The sequence below is a fragment of the Lycorma delicatula genome, chromosome 5 (genome assembly GCF_047948215.1).
Source record: "Lycorma delicatula isolate Av1 chromosome 5, ASM4794821v1, whole genome shotgun sequence".
In the NCBI taxonomy this organism is placed as follows: domain Eukaryota; kingdom Metazoa; phylum Arthropoda; class Insecta; order Hemiptera; family Fulgoridae; genus Lycorma; species Lycorma delicatula.
In genome coordinates, this window is record NC_134459.1 from 52885974 (window position 1) to 52907788 (window position 21815).

The 21815-nt window shown below is 30.6% G+C and overlaps 2 protein-coding genes across 6 annotated transcripts in view; both read left to right on the top strand.

Annotated features, from left to right (window-relative positions):
• The window catches only part of msi (RNA-binding protein musashi), a 1037545-nt gene that overhangs the window by 695986 nt on the left and 319744 nt on the right, over window positions 1-21815 (top strand). The gene's annotated exons all lie outside the window — the stretch shown is intronic.
• On the top strand, window positions 14450-15403 carry LOC142325676 (putative tricarboxylate transport protein, mitochondrial). The gene has a single exon (XM_075367707.1). It carries the CDS (start codon window positions 14450-14452, stop codon window positions 15401-15403), a length of 954 nt encoding a protein of 317 aa, XP_075223822.1.

Consider the following 21815-nt stretch of genomic DNA (forward strand, 5'->3'; position numbering starts at 1 on the left):
ATTGGACTTCTGGCATCAATTGCTAAACGCATAAGTAATCAATCTGTGTCGGTGCGCGTATATGTCGAATATTTTTTTTTTTTGTTTTACATAAAAAATCACTTCAGAAGCTTTTTTTTTAATCATCAATAGGAGAATGAAAATTTACCCTTGAACAATTTTATGTTTGCTCTTTTCAAGAAAAAATATTAGGTAAGTTATTATTTTTTACTTTATTCAAAAATTAAAATATATTAATTCTTAATTCTTTTAATAATTTCAGTATTTGAAAGAAAACTAAAATAAAAACATCAAAGAAGTAAAGGGTACTTCAAATTTGTAAGTTTTGAATACAAAGTTTGTTTCTTAAGATACAATTAAATTAAATCGGCTTTAAAATTGATAAAAAAATAATAGTATTTAATTATTTTTGATTTTTTAAAGTACGCTGAATTAAGAGTTAGAATATTTTTTGGTTTTCATTTGATACAGATTTGAAATCTAAAGAAAATTTGTTTTTTTTTTCTTTTTATTTTTTGTTGAGTTTTATTGGTTATATTCATTTATTCATTTATTTACATATTTTTTCAAATTAATGTATCTATTAATGAAAATCCAGGACACTCTTCTGAAGCTAAATTTTTTCAGGCATATATACAAAGCCTATTATATTCGTTTTCCAACGCATTATTGTCCTCCCACTATGATCGGTTATTAATAATAAATTGTAATCCATTAGGGCGAATTGTTTTTCTCCTCAAACATTTATTTATTTTTATTTTTTTGTTCATCTGGATTAATGGTCGAGTTTGAGTAACAGTTTGGAACTACTTCTGTTTTTCCAATATTTTTTCATATTTTCTCTGTTTTTTTCTTCCTCGCTCCACTTTCTTCCTACACTTCTCTTATTCTTCTTCTCTAGAAGCGTAGATTCTTTGATTAGTTTTCCAAATTGGTCTCTATTTAAACAGGTTTTTTGGAGATTTTTAAAGTTTGAAGATAATTTTCTACTTCTTTAAACCAGCTATTTTTAATAGTTCTACTGTTCTAAAATTTAAATATTTCTTTTGTTGATCTGTGTTAACTCATTCCGTATAAATGCCCATAAAATTGTAATCTTCTCCGAATGGTGTCTTTTATTTTTTCTTATTTTTATAAATTTCTGTTTCACCTTTTAGTTTATAAATTCAAGTCCTGCTAATAGGGTCCATGTGTGTTTCTTAAAATTCTTTTTTCTATTTTAAAAAGGTCTTTATCCGAAGAAATTTACAAACACTCAGCGCCATATAACGCCTACGGAGGAATTACTCTTTTGTAATTTCGGAGTTTAGCGTATTGCGAAAGCGATTTTTTATTAGATGAATTTCATGTTAAGTTGAACGCTAACGCCATATTCTGCGTTCAGTCTTTTTAGCGTTCTTTTTTTTTCAGTCTTCTTTTTTTAGAGCGTTTGGCATTATTACCTCTCCGTGATATTCAAATTTTGTTACTCTTTTAATTTTTTTTTGATTTTCGAGAATTTTTAGTTTTTTTTTTTTTTTATCGTTGGAGAATTATTTTGTTTTTCGAACGAAATTTTTAAGCCGATTTTATTAGAACATTCGCTTAATTTCTGGACTTTAATTCGAGCCCGTGTCTTATGCAAATATCGCGTTATCATCTGCGATGGTTAATAAGGTTGTTTTTATAGATTTGAAAAAACGATGTAAAATTTATCCCATCATTTATGTTACCCGGACGAAGCCGGTACTACAGTTTTTGGGTAAAGTTAACAAAAAATAAAAGAACACACAGCTCGTATTTGCCAAAAGAAATTGGACTTTAATTGGTAAGGAAACAAATTAACTTAATTTAAATCATAACCTTAAAAAATAAAAATAAATTATGAAAATTAACATAATCTATGATACTTAATAAATATCAGCTGAATCAACATATGAACAAAGATATTAAATGAGAAAATACATGAATAAACATTTTTCAAATTCACATTTTGAAAACCTACAATTTAACAAAGCCTGAAAACAAGAGAACATAGAACACTTTATTTAAAATTATATACTTAGAAAAACAAAACATCAATAAACATAGCATGACTGGAAAACGATTGCATTACTGACATATGCTGTAATATTGAAAAATAATCAATGAAAAAATGTCATTAACTTAGAAAAATAAATTACAGTAAATCTTATTATTGGCACTGGCCTTTCCTGATTTATGAAAATCAAACTAAGCATTAAATAATTAAAACAGGTAATTCTAGTTTAGAGTAGAAAAAGGCCACAATAATATTTTAGTACAAAAAGAGTTAATTACAATAATCAAATTGAAATAAGTAAATATATAAATAGAGTTCATTTAGTAGTAAGCTTTCTTGAAAATATAAAATTACAAAGTCCAAAAACATAAATTCACATCAGGAGTAATTTGCTTTAGGTTAATTTAAGAGCAGTATTAAGAATACAGTTCATGAGTAGAAAAGGATTAATCTGGGCGATTAACAAGTTACAAGATTAAATGATAGAGTTAATTACAATAACAACAAATTGTAATAATTAAGCACGTAAAATAGGTTGCACCTGAACAATGACATAACCTTATATAAGCCACCTCTCGTGACTGCACTTAAGTGAATAAACGGTTTTTAAACCAAACTTGAAATTGAAATGCATAATGTACGATTAACTGAATGTTTCACAAATTTTACTGATAAAATAACTGTTTAATGTAATAAATAATGAAAATTGAACTTGCCTGCAGCACACAAATATTAGCAAGAGACGAACTCGTGAATGAAGGTAAATGAATACATACGGTAATCCTGGGCGTAGTCCGCAGTGGTGTATCAGGAATACAGGGGTGAGACGTGGTTTAGAGGTTAAGCAGGACGTGGCGTCTCAAATATGTAGCAATGAGTTTGGAGAGATTCTGCATCGATGAAATGTAATAAGCAGCTCGAGAAGATTCGGCGTCGATAGAATTGCCAGTTTGTATTGATACACTATTAACAGAGACGTAATATACTGAAGTGGAAGGAAGAATGACTTAACAAAGAAACGAGGCAAAACAAAACATAGAGATCGGTGAAGTTACGAGACACTGACGAGTAGAACTAGAGAATATTTCGACGGAGAAATACCACAACGTTTATGAGAGTATGAATGCGATGAAAAATATTTAAATATTATACAAGAGAGACAATTGCAAGCGGATCCTCCAAAGCTGGAGGATCAGCGTTGCGAAACCGCACAAACGTGAAAGTCAGGACTAGAAAGCCAAAATGGTGGCGTGATGAGAAGTAGGGGGAAGCAAACCTAGGCAGTGGAAAGGAGAGTGTGTCTGTAAAAGACAAGAGATGTGTGCATGTATTAGTATTGGAATGAAATAAAAAAAGGGTGCGTGAAGGCAGCAATAAATTTGCGAGAAATGAACACGCGGTCACTATTAAGATGACAGAAACAGGCAGTTTGGCCGGCGCCAGGTCTCGAATAAACCAAACAAAAGATAAACAAACAGATAAAAATATGACAAGCCCAATACGAAACATAGTAATAAATTTACCAAGCCTGTAAGCAAACAACATGATCCAACCCTAGCCTTGAATTCATAGGAAAATAACGCAACTTTACGCAATGGCGAAAACAACAGGAGATATCCGTCTGACCCGGAACCAGACCCGTACAGAGGACTAAACTGAGAGAGAGAGATATACAGACGGGCCCGGATTTGTTGTTATAGATCTACCAGTTTTTTGATAGTACGGGTAACTGTTATACCTGTGTGAAGTGAAGATAAACGTTCTCTGTGTTAGCTGATTGAGGTCTTGACTCATCATACGGGTTGCGGTGGCTGTGTCACTTTCTGCGAGAAAGTAAGTGACTTCATTTACTCCCTTTTTTTGAGTAAATGAAGTCGGTTGATTGAACCGGTGTAGGCTTTATCCCTTCTAGTAGCATCTGGTGAACCCTATTCAAGTTCTTCCTCTAACAAAAGTAGCGTATGCATTCACCCTCGATGAAAGTAGGGAGGGCTGACTCACCAGCACTCGAAACGTGCATAAGTGCGTGCTGGTATTCGATTGCCGGCGACTTTGTTTAGCGAAGGGTGAGTGGTATTAAATCTTGTTCCGTGACGTACGGCGACGTGATCGTACCAAGAGGGAACAACCTGCAAAACTTCCGAAGTGATAGGTAGCGCTACATTCGGCAGGTATGTTAGTTAATTCTATCGTGTCGAATTAACGCGTATATACTGTCGTCCTACATGGCTGAAAAAATTATAAATAATTTTTTAATTTCCTCATTAATTAAAAATTTCAATTATGCGTAGTATTTACATCACAATTTCTTTTTAACATTGATAAAACATTATTGATATATAGGTAAAACAAAATTTTTTGTGAGTGATTCAGCACGGCAGCTCAACCAACACAACTACGTCCACAGTTATTTATATGCTACACGACTGGCTGAATTTGCCTGTGGTTTCTTGACTAAGAAACATTAAATAAAAGAAAATTGACTGCGACAGGAAACGCAAGTAACCAAATAGCGCGGGCGAATCCACTACGGGGATGCTAGTATATATATATATATAAAAACACACACACACATTCACTCACATGTTTATGGTGAAAAGTACATTAAAATCTCCCCTTACATTTAAGTAAATTCAGAATTGTTCGTTTTGGATATATCTTCTCCATGTTGTATCTTCGGATCTGTTTCGTACAACTTAATATTTTTCATCGTAAACGTTAATTAAGTTTTAAACTCAGCCAACTGAACTAATCTTTTACACGAAGGAATTTTTCCGGTAAAAGTAATAAAGAGGCTAATGATATACAATAAAAGTACAGACAAAATTTATTCAAAACCATTACACGTACAAAAATCCCTTTCGGTACGCCGTAACGTGGAGGTAGATTGTACCGGTGCTAAGAAGGGGATAATAAAGATTTCCACCTTAAAGTTAAGAAAGACTTCAAATTTTCTCAATACCATAGGTTGCGTGTGAAAAATTTCACATGTTTAGCATACGACAAGCCCCCATCTTTTTACAATTCCAGCAAAATTTCGATCATCTCTTAGCGGAATGGTTGGTCATATCAAAAATTGTTACAGACAAAATTTTTAGGTAATGTTTAGAGGACTAACAACCACTTTAAACCGATTCGATGCTGTGCCTATAAAGGGAGGTATGGTTTTTTCTTCGAAACCCAATTTTTTCCACCCTCTGGGCCAATAGTTGGTGATATAAGAAAACTAAACTTTACTTAGATAAGTTTTAGGCACTTATCCAAAGAATAGTAGGAACTTTACACGAATTCGATATTTTACGTTATTTTCGTTATAGCGATATTTTGTTTTTTCGAATAAGTCCACCCTCATTTCCACCCCCATGGTCCGATTTTACCCATTAACGACCTCGACCGAGATTTAGGGTCGTTATATTTTATATGTCAATTTAAAAGTGATTGACGGAAAATTACGGCAGTTGTGTCCAAAAGAAACTGATATATATATATATATATATATATATATATATATATATATATATATAAACTTCTGAACTGACGGTGGTTTTAGGATCTGGGGGATATGAGACGCAAAGATATGTCAAAATTTTCCGGAAGTCGAATCATGGTACTCATTACAATAGGTGGCTTTCATTAAAATCCACCTAAAACAATTTCTATCTTACGAGTAATTCTATCGTAACTAAAAGTTGATTTAATAACTTTTATGAAACGGAAATTTAAATTAACATTATAAACAGGAAAATAGTTTTTTCAAAACTCAATTTAAATTTATAAACATATCTTTGAAAAATTTAATTAGTTTTTATTTAAAAAGATTTAATTTATTTTTCTAAATAATTTAATAAGAGTAATGTAATAAAAAAATTTATCCTATTAATAAGAAAGTTAATGAATAGGGTGATGCAATTATTTTGCACCATCTTTATGCTGCTACCTTCTTTACTTTTTTTATGCTGCTACCATCTTTATTCACTAACTTCATTAATTAATTTTTTGGTAATGATATCAATTTTTCATAAAATAATTTATTATTTTTAATTTAGTGAACCGATTAAAACATACAAATTAATTTATATACAAACATTAATTTTTCCCTTATTTCCGTATGAATAGGTAAAAACCATTCTAATAAAAAAATACTCGTGGTTAAAATAGTTTTCGTGAGGATATTTTGAATTTAACATGTGAATTTTAGGTATTGTAAAAGCCAGTCCAAACATTTTTTAACTTGTTTGAACCTCTGTGAGATTATCTCGCTGACTGTATGTATATATATATATATATATATATATATATATATAAAATTTAAAAAAAAGATTCATATAAGCATAGGTCAGAAAACGGTTCGTTAGCGAGTTTCGACTCGCGAAACATTTTTGGCCCTGCTTCGTGCTCCCTCTGTGAAATTAAACTGTACTAAGATTCTTGGAGCATAAATCTAGGGGTAAATTTGGTGCTTCCTTATGGTTTTTGATCTAAGAAATTGAATAAAAGTAATTCCATATTTTTATCTCACTTAGGTTTTAAGAAACACGGGATAAAATACGAAAAGCTTTTGTCGACAGATACACTTTTTTAGGTTTGGAACAAAATAACTTTGTTAATTTACCAATTAGCGAATAAAAATTTTTAGTTAACTTTCTAAAGACGACCTGGTTGGTCTAGAGGGGAACTCATCATCGCAAATCAGCTGATTTCAATGTCGATAGTTCTAAGGTTCAAATCCTACTAAAGGCAGTTACTTTTATACGAATTTGAATACTAGATCGTGATTACCGGTGTTCCTTCGTTGGTGGGTTTCAATTAACCACACATCTCAGGAATGGTCGAGCTGAGACTGTAAAAGACTACATTTCATTTACATTCATACATTTCATTCTCATTCATCCTCTGAAGTAATACCTTACAGTGGTTCCGGAGGGTGGAACAGAAAAAGAAAGTTTACTTCGTAGAGAATTTAATTATGAGAAAATTTATGTAAATAACTTCTATTAAAATTAAACACAAATTTGAGAAGTTTACCTTTAATTAGAAATGTAACGCACAAACTGGGCCGAGGCTTTATGTTCAATTTTTGACCTGTTCAACATTCTTCATACTCACCAGATTTGGCAGCATGCGTTTTTCACGTGTTTCGCCATTAAACAGGGATAATAAGGGTATTAATTTCCCTTCGGATTATGATCTAAAGACGCAGTAGGTTATGGGTAGAAGAAAGCATTCTTCATTAACGAAACGAGAAAACTGGTTCACCGTTTGACGGGAGAAATGTATAGCTGTAAGTTTTGAATAGGTGAAAATTAAATATAAAATCTATTTTTTGCCACATTTGCTTCATTTGAGAGATATGTGTTGTGTATTATATTTCGGCCATTCCTTGTACTTTGGAATATTGGAATATATATTTTCAAACAAATTGAATTACAGAATGGCATAAGTCTGTATAGTTATTACGCTATACACAATCCAAAATTAAGCAAAATCTAGTCAAAAATAATTACGTTTAAAATATTTTCCACCTATGTTAAACATATCTTGAAAAGTAAAACTTTAACAAATACAAAAAGATAAAATTAAGAACCTGCTCCTTTCTTCGAAGTTTATTATTTTTTTAAATTAAATAAATTTTCCTGTCGAATGACTAGTGTGTATATTTAATCCTTTCTTCATAGAAAGAAATGATTAATTTCGTTGATTTACAATTCATGTCCCAGTTTTTACTTCCTTGTACAAAGTAAAAGAAATATTGTGATTGCGAAAAATTACGGTTTTCAGATTTCAATGGAAATATCCATTTTGACCATCCCTAAATCCATTTCGACCAGTTTCGGTGTGACGTCGGTACATACGTACGTATGTATCTCGTCATACGTACGTATGTATCATAACTCAAAAACGATTAGTCGTAGGATGTTGAAATTTTGGATTTAGGACTGTTCTAACATCTAGTTAATGCACCTCCCCTTTTTATGGCAATTGACTGGATCAAAAGTGTTCAAAAAAGCCCAAAATCTTAATGTTTTGGATTTTGGGCTTTTTCTTAACTGCATGAATAAGCCCTCATTGAGAGCTTTACAACGATAAATCATAAGTGGTACTTATTTTCATTGGTTCCAGAGTTATAGCCAAATAAAATTTTAATTAATGAAATATTTGAATCTTACAAGGGGAAGGCACATCAGTTCAAATTCGACTTCATTCCTTTTTTTTAACTTCCTTTTTATTAATTTAAATATACTGATTTGTTAATAATTATTAACCTCTCATTGTAAAAAAAAATTACGATGAATAATAATTCAATAATAATAAAAAAAATTTTTTTTTAAATTAGAAGTTTTTAATGAAAAAAAATTTAAAATACTTTTCATTTTTTTTAAATTGTGTATATGTAGTTTAATAGGCGTTCAATGAAGTCATGTGGCGTCCATATCAGATTTTCCTTTGTTGTGCATATAAAACATTCGAGTTACAAACGGCTCTAGTCAGAGTTTCATCTCTAAATATAATAATCTTTCTTATAGAGGCAATCATTGTGATAAATGAAGTTGTTGCTTGCACGGCTAAATATTATCTTCAATAATGCTGGTAGATTTCTTTATTCCTCATTTTCCACGGTGAATCTGGCATGAGATACTTGTTATTCATTAGAGCTGTGGTTTTTGGGGAATGGAACGTGGCTTAATTTTACTCGCTTATTGTAGTTTAGTTATGAAAACACGTATTAGTTTAGTTATGAAAACATGTGTTAAATGGCAAAATCTAAGATCTTAAAAAAATCGGGACCTGAATCTTTTATAATTTAAACTAATAGCCGGATAGAGATTACAACACTACAAATTGATCGGTTATTAAATAAGTATAAATAATGATAGCAGTTTTTCTGGAATTACCATCACGTAACTCAATTTGTTCCTTTTGATTTAAACATACGTTGTAATAGGATAAATATCTTACCTCCGTAAAACCATAAAATTATCAACTTACAAAACCTTGTTTATTATTCGCCTACTCACTATGATTGTGGTAAAGAAAGTTAACCTACGTTACTGTGTTTTTTCTGGCCAGATTCTATTAGTAATAAATTATATCCTTGTAGCAGTACAGGCTAAGGACAATAACTACTTTGTAATAAAAACACGTTAACATAGGAAAGAGCAAAGAAGTAAATATGATATATTTTAAAGATTTAACACGTCCTAAATGGGTGATTGTTCTTGAAACTGGTTAGGCCATTTTCAAATATTACTTTTATTTTCTTTTTCTTTTTAGCCTCCGGAACCACTGTAAGGTATTACTTCGAGGATGATATGTATAAATGTAAATGAAATGTAGTCTTGTACAGTCTCAGGTCGAACATTCCTGAGATATGTGGTTAATTGAAACCCAACCACCAAAGATTCACGATCTATTGAAGGATCGTATTCACGATCTAGTATTCAAATCCGTTAAAAGTAAGCCTTTACTAGGATTTGAATCTAAGAACTCTTCGTTTTCGAAATCGATGTTACTTGTTCGCATTTACGTTCGATAGTTACACCTAAATACAGACATAAAGTAAAAAGAAAATTAGCGTTCAAAAATTGTCGCTGGCGTCTACTTAAAATTAATTTAAAAAAAAAATCACGATCAGCTTAGCCAATATTCAAATGCTACAATTGAATTCGTCGTTAAAAAATGCAATGGTTATCGTCGAGCCACTTTCGTATGTTTCTAGTAAGTATACGTAAATAAACATTTGGTAAACAGAAATTTAATAAAAACGACTTCAAAAAATGCACAAAATAAGAAATATTGGTTAAAAAATACAAAATAACTGACAGCAGCATAATTATCCTAAATTTGAAACCATATTCAAAATGTTTGAAATTTAATAAAAAAGAAAAAGTATATATTTTTATTTTTTTTTAAATTTGTTTTAGTTTTATTTCTACTTCAAATGTAGGTTAGCTTAAATATATCTACCGCCCTTATGAAAAGAAGTAGTTTACAAGAAAACTAAAAAGCAAGAGACATATTTTGATTAAAATAAGAAAAATAAATTTACAGGAACATTTATTTATATCCCGAGCGTGAGCTGAGGCCGTCTGCAGTGGTATAGTATTTTTATCTAAGATATAGTATATATCTAAGATATATAGTATTCTATTACTATAACAATTTTCTTGAAGTTTCATATGAAAATACTTCAGATATCAAAATGATATATGCTGCATATTATAACAATAAAACAGTAAAACGTAAAACAATCCAGTAAAACAATAAAGTTATAACGGTCCGATATTAAACAAAAAGTTTTATAATAAACGATCTTCATACAGTCGTATTTAATTAATATTTTGTTTAAAAATTCTTCTACTAAAATTATCTGGAGAATTACCAAAACAGATTCCTTAAAAAAAAAAGGTGACAACACAGTTGTAGGACTTTTTTAGATGACACCGAAGTTGTTTCCTACAACAGTGGGTTGTTTATGAAGCACGTCTTACACACATATACATACTGACTCTATTTCAAATATTTATCATTTATTTAAATATAATATTTTTTCGTTCATTTAATTCAATGATTCTAACTAAAGCGCGAAAACATATGGTATTTAATTCGCACGGATGTGGTGGTACTAGCGGCGACGGTCGGCTCTAATTAAATAACGAAATTTACAACTTATAACAAATTTCGCTTGAGAGGTAGGCAAACCAGTGTAGCCACGAGGCTTAACGCACCAGGTACCGAGTCAACCGGGCGATCTATTTCGAGACTCTGCCAAACCGAGTTACTTATTACACTTAAAATATTATTCATTTATTTAATTCTAACAATCATTGTGGCATCACATCATAATAGACGACTACAATAGGATTTTTTTCGGGTGAGGGTGCGATTTTGAAAACAGTATTTTTTACAAATATTGTTATTTTTTTTAATTGTTAAGAAAAAATGTACCTAAGAAAAATGTGATCTTCATTAGGAAAAATTTCGAGATACTGAGGGTGACCTTGCTCTACAGCCTCACCCCCTTGACCTTTTAATTTTAAAATTGAATGGCATCAATGCCTCATATATAGAAATAATTTGACCAAGTTTGGTCAAATCGGTTCAGAAGTTTTGAAGGTGATATAGAGGCCAACATCGAACATACGATCTACTCGATTGTAAAGTATAAAATAGAAAACGATTTCATTGAAAACAATTTTAAATAAAGAATTTAGAAAACGATTTCTAAAAAGTACTTTTACAAATTCCGCTGATATTTCACTAGCTGATGGAGGATGCTAAATGTAATAAAAAGTAAATGTTTATCTCAAGTAAAAAGTTGATATCCCGATGTACGATCTATTTATATAAAAGAACATGGAATTGTTCATAACCAACGCCCAACAAAACTACTGGAAGTAAATTGATGAAATTTAGTATTCACTTCTTTCGATGTAACTGCACACTAAGAAAATATTTTTTTGAAATTCGGAGTTCAAAGCGTTAAAATGGAGTAATAAGGAAACTTAACATTTTTTTTTAATTTCTCACTAAAAAATGAAGATATCAGCTTGATTTTAAGTGTGTGTAATCTTTATCTGATATCCAATTTCTAATTTGTTTCCGAATTTAAAGGGCTAAAATGGATTTTGAATATTTTTGAAACCCGGCTATTTTCTTTTCATTTCTTGTTGACAAATGAATATAAAACTTGATTTTTTGTATGTATAATTTTGCATGTAAATGATATTTGTGTAATTTTCGTGTAAATATCTAAAAACTAATATCCAGATTTTTCGAAATTCGGACTCTTGAAAGGAGTTTTTAACAAAAGTTAAAAATTGTTTGCATAATGATTGCAAATATTCCGTATTTCCAATTATTCTAAATGAGATATTTACTAGATTTCGGCTTGTAAAATCTCTTCAGATAAATATCTAAAAACCATATTTGGGTGTATTTTTTTTTTTAATTTCGATTTTTTAAGGAGTGTGATGACGTACCACTTGGCGCGGTGGTTCAAAAACACAACCACTGCCATGTTTAGTGTATGTGTGACTTGACTGGCTGCATCTGTCTCCGGTTACTTGACTAAAAAACATAAAATAAAATTCTTGCGACGAGAAACGCGGGGGAAGCCGTGATGGGAATGCTAGTTTCCTTAAAAGAAACATTTTAATTAAATTTTGCACTTTAATATAAAATTTATTTAATAATATTAGAAGTAAAAGATAGTATGTGAAGTCGGATAACTCCTCACATGCTTTCCTGTATGAGTCTAAAACTTAATAACATAAATAAATATATTATGGACAAAAATACTTTGATCTAATTTTGTGCTTAGGTTTAAGCTGGTTTAAAAATATTATGAAAAGTCTAAAAGTAATAATTATTTTGGGGTACGTCCGTACCCTCTTGTCGGATCTTAGTCAAAATTTAGCAGAAATTAGAACTTTACGAATATTTTTTCCAACTTTTATAGGTAAAGGCCACCAACGAATTGTCAGTAAGCTTTGAAAATATATATATATATACACACACATCCCATTCCTAAGTTTATACACAAAATGTGTTTGCTCTAGTACGGTACCACTGTATGGAATTTCAAGTTACTGTATGTCCCTCGACAAAAAGTTGAGCTTTATCAGTGCCCCATTCTCTTGTCTGATTAAATAAAAAATTTAATGTCCTCAGAGTCTCATATATACAAAATGTTCAGGCAGCTCGGAGATATCAAAATACCGGAGTTATTTACAAATTCCCCACAACCAAAATGTTGATCGATTACCATACTATCCTTTCTAGCTACTGCTGCAGCTATATTTTCCGGAAAGTAAAAATCTGATGTGGATATCACATGACTTCCTTGTACACCTATAAAATTACATATACATATTTTTTTTTAATGAAAAGTACATAAAATTTTATTTCATAATAACTTCTGATATTTTTTGATATTGTTTTTTTTTATTGTTATTGAATTATTATTTATTGTAAAACGTTTTTTACAATCAGAGGTTAATAAATCAATATATTTAAATTAAAAAAAAGGAGATGAAGTCTGATTCGACTGATTTGCCTTCCCCTTGTAAGATTAAAATATTTCATTAATTCAAGTTTTATTTGGCTATAACTCTAAAACCACTGAAAATAAGTACCACTTATGAATATTGTTGAAACGCTCTTAATGAGGGCTTATTACTGCAGTTAAGAAAAAGTTTAAAATTCAATTTTGTTTGGATTTTGGGCTTTTTTGGACACTTTTGGTGCAGTAGATTGCAATCAAAAGGGAAGATGCACAACTAGATATTACACCTGTCCTAAATCCAAAATTTCAACATTCTATGACTAATCGTTTTTGAGTTAATGCGAGGTACATATATACGTATAGACATCACACCGAATCTAGTCAAAATGAATATTTCCGTTGAAATCTGAATACCGAAATTTTTCGCGATCACAATACTTCCTTTACTTTGAACAAGGAAGTAAAAGTTACACTTCTTGAATTCAGACCTCCTCCCTTTTTGAATTAAAATTTGAATGTTTAAGATATATTACTTGAATTCAAGACTATGTTAATAAGTTCAGGTTAAGGTTAATTTTGAAGTTTTGTAACAGATTTATTAATGGAAAAGTATTTTACCTTTTAATTAGGATTAAGTATGTCGTTTTGTTTATTATTTAGAGTAATTATAAAAATATGTTACTCTTTTTTTAAATTCTATAAAGATTTTGTTGTTTTAATTATTTTATGTAAATAAAAAAAAAAATTCATACATATCATTCTTAAAACGGAAAACACAGAAATCCTATTTTAAAACGTATGATTATTTTAATTAATGTTTTTCGTTTTTAAAGTATTAATAGTGTTTTACAGCTGATTGCATATCTTGATTACGTTATACCTTTATCTTTCAATTTTTTAATATTATTTATTAAGTAGTGAACGCAAAATTTCATTTCAAAGTAGTTTGCTATAGTTCATTTCCATATTTTATACTGTTGTGTAATTTTTTTGGATGTACGAAGGTGAAATGAACAATTCATAATTCAGTCAAGAAAAAAAATTATCTACTTTGTAAGTATTTTTTATTTTTATACAGTAAAAATTGGGTAGGTTAAATGTCGTCACTAATTAAATGTAATAAAAAGAAAAAAGTTAACTTAAATTTTTTGGTCGAGTATTGTGATCGTGTTTGTTTCTGGTAACCATGCAACAAAATACTAACACTTCAAAATGTAAACATGTTACCGTCTATAAAATGAGAATATAAAAAAAAATTATGGAACATAAATAAAATGAAGGAAATTTAAAAAAAAAAATAATAATAATAAATATACTCCGTCGGCTACATTATGAAAAAATAATTTAACAAATCAAAATAATGTTGTAATTTAATTGTGAAGAATAATTTACTTGCTTTACTATAATTTAGAAACGAAATTAAAATGGTTGACAAAGAAAAAAATACAGTATCAAACAATTCAGTTAACAGACCATGGATGTACAATAATTTAGCTGCCGTAGGAGAGAGCGGTGGAACATTTAAGGGAATTTTAGCCGGTGGAATAGCTGGTGGTGCTGAAATTCTTGTTTCATACCCGACAGAATACATAAAAACACAATTACAATTGGATGAACAACCCGGTAAAAATAAGAGATATAATGGTTTTATGGATGTAATTAAAAAAACTGTTAAAGAAAGAGGTGTATTCGGGCTGTATCGAGGTGTAAATATATTTTTATTTTTTTCAGTACCGAAAGGAGCTGTAAGATTTGGTTCGTTTGAAACTCTTAAATCGTGGACTGCGGATGAAAGGGGGAATTTAAATGCAAAAATGAGAGCTTTATGCGGTCTTGTTGCCGGTGTAAATGAAGCGATATTTGTTGTAACGCCCATGGAAACTATGAAAGTAAAATATATTAACGATCAAAGACTTGAAAAACCAAGATATAGAGGTTTGATTCACAGTATCGCTACGATTTTAAAAGAAGATGGATTTAAAGGAATTTACCAGGGCGTTACTGCAACGATTTTAAAAGAAGGTAGTAATCAGGCTATTAGGTTTTACCTATTCGAAACCTTAAAGAATAAATACAGAGATGGTGATCCGACAGTTCATGTACCGAAAGTGCTCGTCTCTTTATTCGGTATTATCGCCGGTGTCACGTCAGTTTTCGCTAATAACCCGGTCGACGTTATTAAAACACGAATGCAAGGACTTGAAGCGAGTAAATATAGCAGTACATGGAACTGTGTACAAACTGTCTGGAAAAATGAAGGTTTATTGGCATTTTATAAAGGTACTACTGCTCGATTATTAAGAGTCACCATAGAACTTGGTTTTATTTTCGTGGCCTATGACAGCGTTATGGATATACTCACAAAAATATTACCGTAAAATTTTGTTATGTAAAAGTCTGTAATCTAGAGAAAAAATTGTAAACACTGAGAAATTAATATATTTATATAATTAAATATTTTTAACATCAATCGAGTATTTAGTTTACATATAAAATTAATTTGAAAAACAAAAATTATAAATTAAGTTGCATAACGGAATCTGAAAGTATAACTGAAACTATAATACGTTAACATTTTGATTAATAACATAGATCTTAGGCACCGGCTATAATCCAACATTACAGTAAATTTATTAGAAAACTAGTGTAGTATAAACGATATTTTTAATAAGTACAAAAACAGAAATTAAGTAGTTTGAAAACTTAACTTTATCGATAATGATAGTTACTTGATTGTTGAACGTCCGAGAACCATTATATTATTTAATTGTACGTTTCAAGTTTAAATTTGTTAAAACTTATTTCGTGAAATGTTTTTAATCGTAAGTGCATTAACTTAAATTTTGTTTGAGCTGGGATATCCCTTTAATTAAAAGGTTTATACTCTCTTTACCTTTCTTGTGAAATTTTATCTAGCCAACGTATTAAGAATCGAGGTCGGCAATCCTATTTAGAAATTTTAAAACTAATTTTTTGGTTTTCTAAGAGATTATCCAATACGGCAACGGTTGTCTAATATTACTGTTAAATGCAATAAAAAAAGAAACAGTTGAACTCGTTTAACAGTATTTTGTAAATACTGTTTTTCGTACACTCGTTTCATCAATGTTTGCTGATTTTAAACAAAATTTGTACTTCCTTTTTTGCCACCCAAAAATTCTTGCCCAGATCAACTCAAAATTAGGCAAAAATAATTTTTATGTAGAAAAAAACAATTTTTAGGTGATAAAAGGTTAAAAATTTTTGAAAGTTATAAGAATGTAAATTTATAATTTTACATTTATGACCATATATTGAAATAATGGGGGGGAGGCTCCGCCCCCTCCAAACACCCCTGACAGTCATTATATTAACTTTATTTTGGACGTAAAACTAATTTTAAAACCAACAAAATTGAATTTTTTTTTAAATTGAAAAAATAATTTTTTTCTTGCTAAATCAAGTTGTGAACATGATAGGGACTCATTCAATATAACCATTTATATTTATTTTATAAGTATAATTTAACTAAACTTGACCTACCGTACTATTTAAATAATCTAGTAATTATTGCAATTATTTAAATAATCAGAAATATTACTGTTAATTAGTCGAGGTTAGCGAGCGTAGGTAAAACACTTTTTTTACTTTTTTCTCCCCTAAAAGTTGTTTTTTTTTTCAACGTAATTATTTTTAAGGGATTTTGAGTTAATTTGGACAACAATTTTTGGATGTCATAAAACTACAAAAGTACCACAAAATTTTCACAAATGGTATTTCACTGTAATCCTGTTTTCCAATTCATAGAATTCTTATTTAATACGTGTAGTTTCAGCAACATTCCGGTTGAAAGTTAAATTAATAAAAAATGAATCCTGTTTTTTACCTCTTCCTCATATTAATTTGAAATGATTTATTTCAAAACTCCAAAATTTGTAGATATGGAAATTTATTTTTTCGTGAAAAAAGATATAGGTGTGTAAAGTTATCTATAAATCATGAGACCTTGATGAATCATGAGATGGTGAGTGAGCTTGAATGCTCAGTGATACAGAGTAGCTGGACCGAAGGTCTAACCATATAGTAGAGGTATCTGTTGAGAGCCAGACTAAGGAATAATTCCTGAAAGAAGGCAGCAGCTCTTCGTATTTTAAGGACGTAGGTCAGGAGGATTTAAACGACCATATCAACAACACACAATCTTCTGAGTACTGCACAGCTGAAAGCAATGGAAAACTACGGCTGTTTTTTTTTTAAAAAATATGGAATGAATGAAGTCCCACGCAAGAACTACCGCATTAAAATAAACAAGAACAAAGCGAAAGTAACGAAATGTAGTATAAATAATGTAGATTGACCACTGAATATAAAAATAGGAAGAGAAAAAATTATGGAGGTAGAACAATTTTGTTATTTGGGAAGTAGAATTACTAAAGATGGACGAAGCAGGAGCTATATAAAATTGCAAATAGCACAGACGAAACGATCCTCAAGTCAGAAATATAATTTGCTTACATCAAAAATTAATTTCAACTTCAAGAAAACATTTCTGAAAGTATATGCTTGGAGTGTAGCTTTATATGGAAGTGAAACTTGGACGATCGGAGTACCTGAGAAAAAAAGATTAGAAGCATTTGAAATGTGGTGCTATAGGAGAATGTTAAAAACCAGATGGATGGATAAAGTGACAAATGAAGAAGTGTTGCGGCAATTTGATGAAGAATGAAGCGTTTGGAAAAATGTAGCTAAGAGACAGGCTTACAGGCCACATATTAAGGCATCCTGGAATAATCACTTTGATATTGGAGGGACAGGTAGATGAAAAAATTGTGTAGGCAGGCAACATTTGTAATATTGTAATATGTAAAACAATTTGTAAGGGATGTAGGGGATATACCGAAATGAAACGACTGGCACTAGATAGGGAATCTTGGAGAGCTGCATCAAATCAGTCTAATGACTGAAGACAAAAAACGGTGTCTTTTTTAGAATCAGACAGCCAGTTTTTTTTAAATTTAATACTTGTAAAATAGCTAGTGTACGCTTAATTAAAAATATGTTGGAGAAATAGAAAATGAACTTATTCAGAAACTGAAATATTTAAAATACTTATTTGGAAGTGTATTTGTAGAAAAATTGTAAATATAATCTAACTAAACCTAACCTACGCTCACTTAGCTTGCTATTCAAGGTTAATCGTAGGTTAAGTTTTGTTAGATTATAATTATAAGTAATAATTATAATATCATTTTGGAGAAATACCATTTTCGTACCCCCAAGTTGGGGAGTGTCGGACTCGCACGGGTTCGGATAGATGTTATTACTAAGGGCCTACGTGTGCCCGCATCCTATCGACTATACCTCCTAATTCATCGTTCCTCCCCACCGGAGGTCGGATCAGCAATTAAGCGTAGCACAACCCCGGGGGTTCAGGAGTCCCAGTGCATCATCACCATAGCCCATCCGTACAAGCGCAGACGAACTATGGCTCCGCAGAAGGTTGTCAGTCACGCATTCGCTCTCCGGTCAGTTCTTCACCAGAACTCAGTACTTAATTCCTTCAGTTTATAACTTTTAATAGTACCTGCCTCGGTCTTTTTATCTCCTACTTTATTTTATCTCCTATTTCTTTTATCTCTTATTTTGAACCCAGCCTAATAGACCCATGGAGTCTCCGACCGCTCATTGGAACCTGGGACACCTAGGCATGCCGGCCTTCGCGACCGGGGCTGTCCGCCAATCCCTATGCTAAATTCCTCTGAGCTGGTCCTCCGTATCCTTGTCGCGTAGCACTACTACTGCATATTCATCCACTAACTTCCAGTGATCCGGTGAAGCAATTGTGTATGCAATCAAATTGTCAGGCGTCAGTCTCTCGATCTCGGCACGTGACCGGCGCTCAGCCCATTCTGGGCATTTGAACTTAGAACAACTTAAAAATTATTGTAGATGAAGTGAGTGGATGATGGAAATTTTGAAATTACAAAAATATTTGAGACTAAAAATAGTGTTGGACGAACCTAGGATCCAGTCTTAATTTAAAAGCAACGAATTGAATTTTTACACAAAATGCCTATCGATTATATAATATCGAATAATATATGAAAAATCAATAACAAAAAATCACCTATTTACACAAATTTAAAAAAATAACAAAATATATTTAAACAGAACTAAATTACACGTATGGTATTTATAAACAAATAATTTTTTATAATAGGTACTTTCGTACAGGCACTTTGAGCAATTCTTATCGATCATTTCTATTATGTAATAACTTTGAGTACAAATTTTATTTTATTTATGGATCAAAATCAGTAAGACGGTTGGTTAATTTTGTGTATTTTGTTTCTCTATCTCTTTATGTTGTTTATTACCCCGTTCTTTACGTAGTATAAATTTATTTGTTTAGAATGAATCTGACAGACGAGTACTATCGACCCGGAGCATACAGCTGGTTAATACGTTTGAAGACAAGTGTTATTAATTTGTCCATACGCTAACCAGCTTGTAGCTTTTCTAGCAGCAACTATCCATTGATAAATATGTGTTCTATATATTTACTCGTTTATATTTCAAGCACACATAAACATTAACATACACGTTTAATGAATGCTCTTTGACAAGTCACTGTGACATCTATGTTTATGTGTCACTTTATGCACGCGCGTGCGTTTATGTATCTATGTCACTATTCCTAATTTCAACTACGACCGAATGAGGAATGTTTAATTATGCCAGTAAAACCAAAGATCTGGTAAGTAATTTCTTCGCTTAACGTCTGACAGGATGAATGATTTATTTGCTTGTCTGTCTTTCCTCTACGGAATTTGTTTCCTATTGTTTGCCCTTCAAGCCCATTCTTCATCATTTCAAATTTTGACATCTTTTCTACGTTATAAAACTATAAATATATTTTTCAGTATAATAATAATTATAAAAAAGGTTAAATTTATTAATACTGTGTGTTTATATATATTTATTCATTTTGTTGATTTTTAATTGGAACATCTGCTACGGTAATTGGCTACCAATAAATAGCAAATCGAGTCTACAGTAGTTTTTCATGCCTACCCAGTGATATACGGGATATTTTGTGATATTTCGTGATATACGGGAACTATTTTACCAAACATTACTTTGCACCTAGTTAATCTTAATTCACACTTTTCAATTTATAAGACGATATATCTTGAAATCTTCCAGTTGTTGAGAAAAGTTGTTTTTATGTTTGTATATCAGTTAATTTAAACTGAGAATACGAGACCATCAACAAAATCTTTTGAAAATTCGTAAAATTGAACAAATTTTTACAATTTGTTGTTCAACAGTGGGCTCATTTTTAGCAAAATCATCCTTTTTAATTAAACTTAGCAAATTTTAAAATATTTTAAATGGACAGAATTTTTATTAAAAATTCATAATTTCTTGCATAAGTAGCAGAAGATTTTCAACTATCCAGAAAAAAAATTGTTTATTAAATTTCCCTAATTAATAACAAAAACATTTATTTTATGACTGAAAATAATAAGTGAATAAATAATCTTATCTAGAAATCCATAAAAAATTATTTAGAATTCATACAAAAAACAAAAATAATGAATTATTTAATGAAATCATTTAATAAACTGGAAATTTTATAATTCGTGAATGAAAAAATGAAAGTTATCAAAACCCCTATTTTATGTGTAATCTTTCAGTTTCCGTACAAATCAAGGCACTGTAATAAATCCCCTATATATATAAAAATTAATGTTTTTTTGTTGTCTCATATGCGTTCCTATAACATTCATCCGATTGCGACTTTTTTTTTCCCCCCTACATCCCTGGGCCAGACATCCAGTTAAGTATACTCGCCCCAGGAACGTGTCTTTGACTCTAAGGCGGTCTTCCCATCCGCCGGTTTTACACCCGGTACGGCAGGTCAACCGCCCCGGTATAGATCTTTTGTTTGCCTGCCTCGAAACATTAAATTTTGTGAAGTTTCGTAATGTTCAGTTTTGTAATATTTTTCAACTTTCAATTCTGTTCATTTAATCTATCAATATATATAATATATATATCAAATCTAGCAGTAGTGAAGCATAGCCGGGTCTGCTAGTATTATATTTCTATTTTTTTTTTATAAAGATTTATTTTTATATTTTCCATAAGATAAATTAATCAATTAAAAATTCATTGCTTCATATAAGAACCAATAATGTTAATGATGATATGAATAATATTGAATTATTCTGATATTTGCGATTTATAACATTCCTCATGTGAAGTAAAAAGAAATATTAAAACAATTGGAAAAAGTCTAAGCCTTGCAAAATAACATGTATAGGTAGATTAAACCTATTCTGGACTATTAATCTTTAACTTTCCTGGATCATATCTTTAGAGCTAAAGCTAGACGTATCCTAGAGCTATATGGAACAATTTGTTTGTAAAGTTTAGGGTCATTATCTCCACGATGAGGGGAAGGAGTTTTTAGAGGTCAATTTTTGCTCAAAATTTTCCAAACATAACCCCAATTTATATCATTGCTCCGTACATGCGTGCATGCTCATCTTACATTTATTTTTTTTTATTTTGCCCTAAACATTCCCCCTTCCCCAAAAATCAAAAAATGCTTGAGGGTCAATTTTCTAAAATATTGTTTTAAATTAATCCACTTTATATTAAGCTCAGTACACGCATGCATGTTTATCTTGATATTTAAAAAAAAGCCACAAAATTAATTACCCCTTCCCAAAAATCGAAAATATCTATCTTATTATTTATTACAAATTTTTTAACCAAATATGTTTAAAGTCTTTCTAGGCA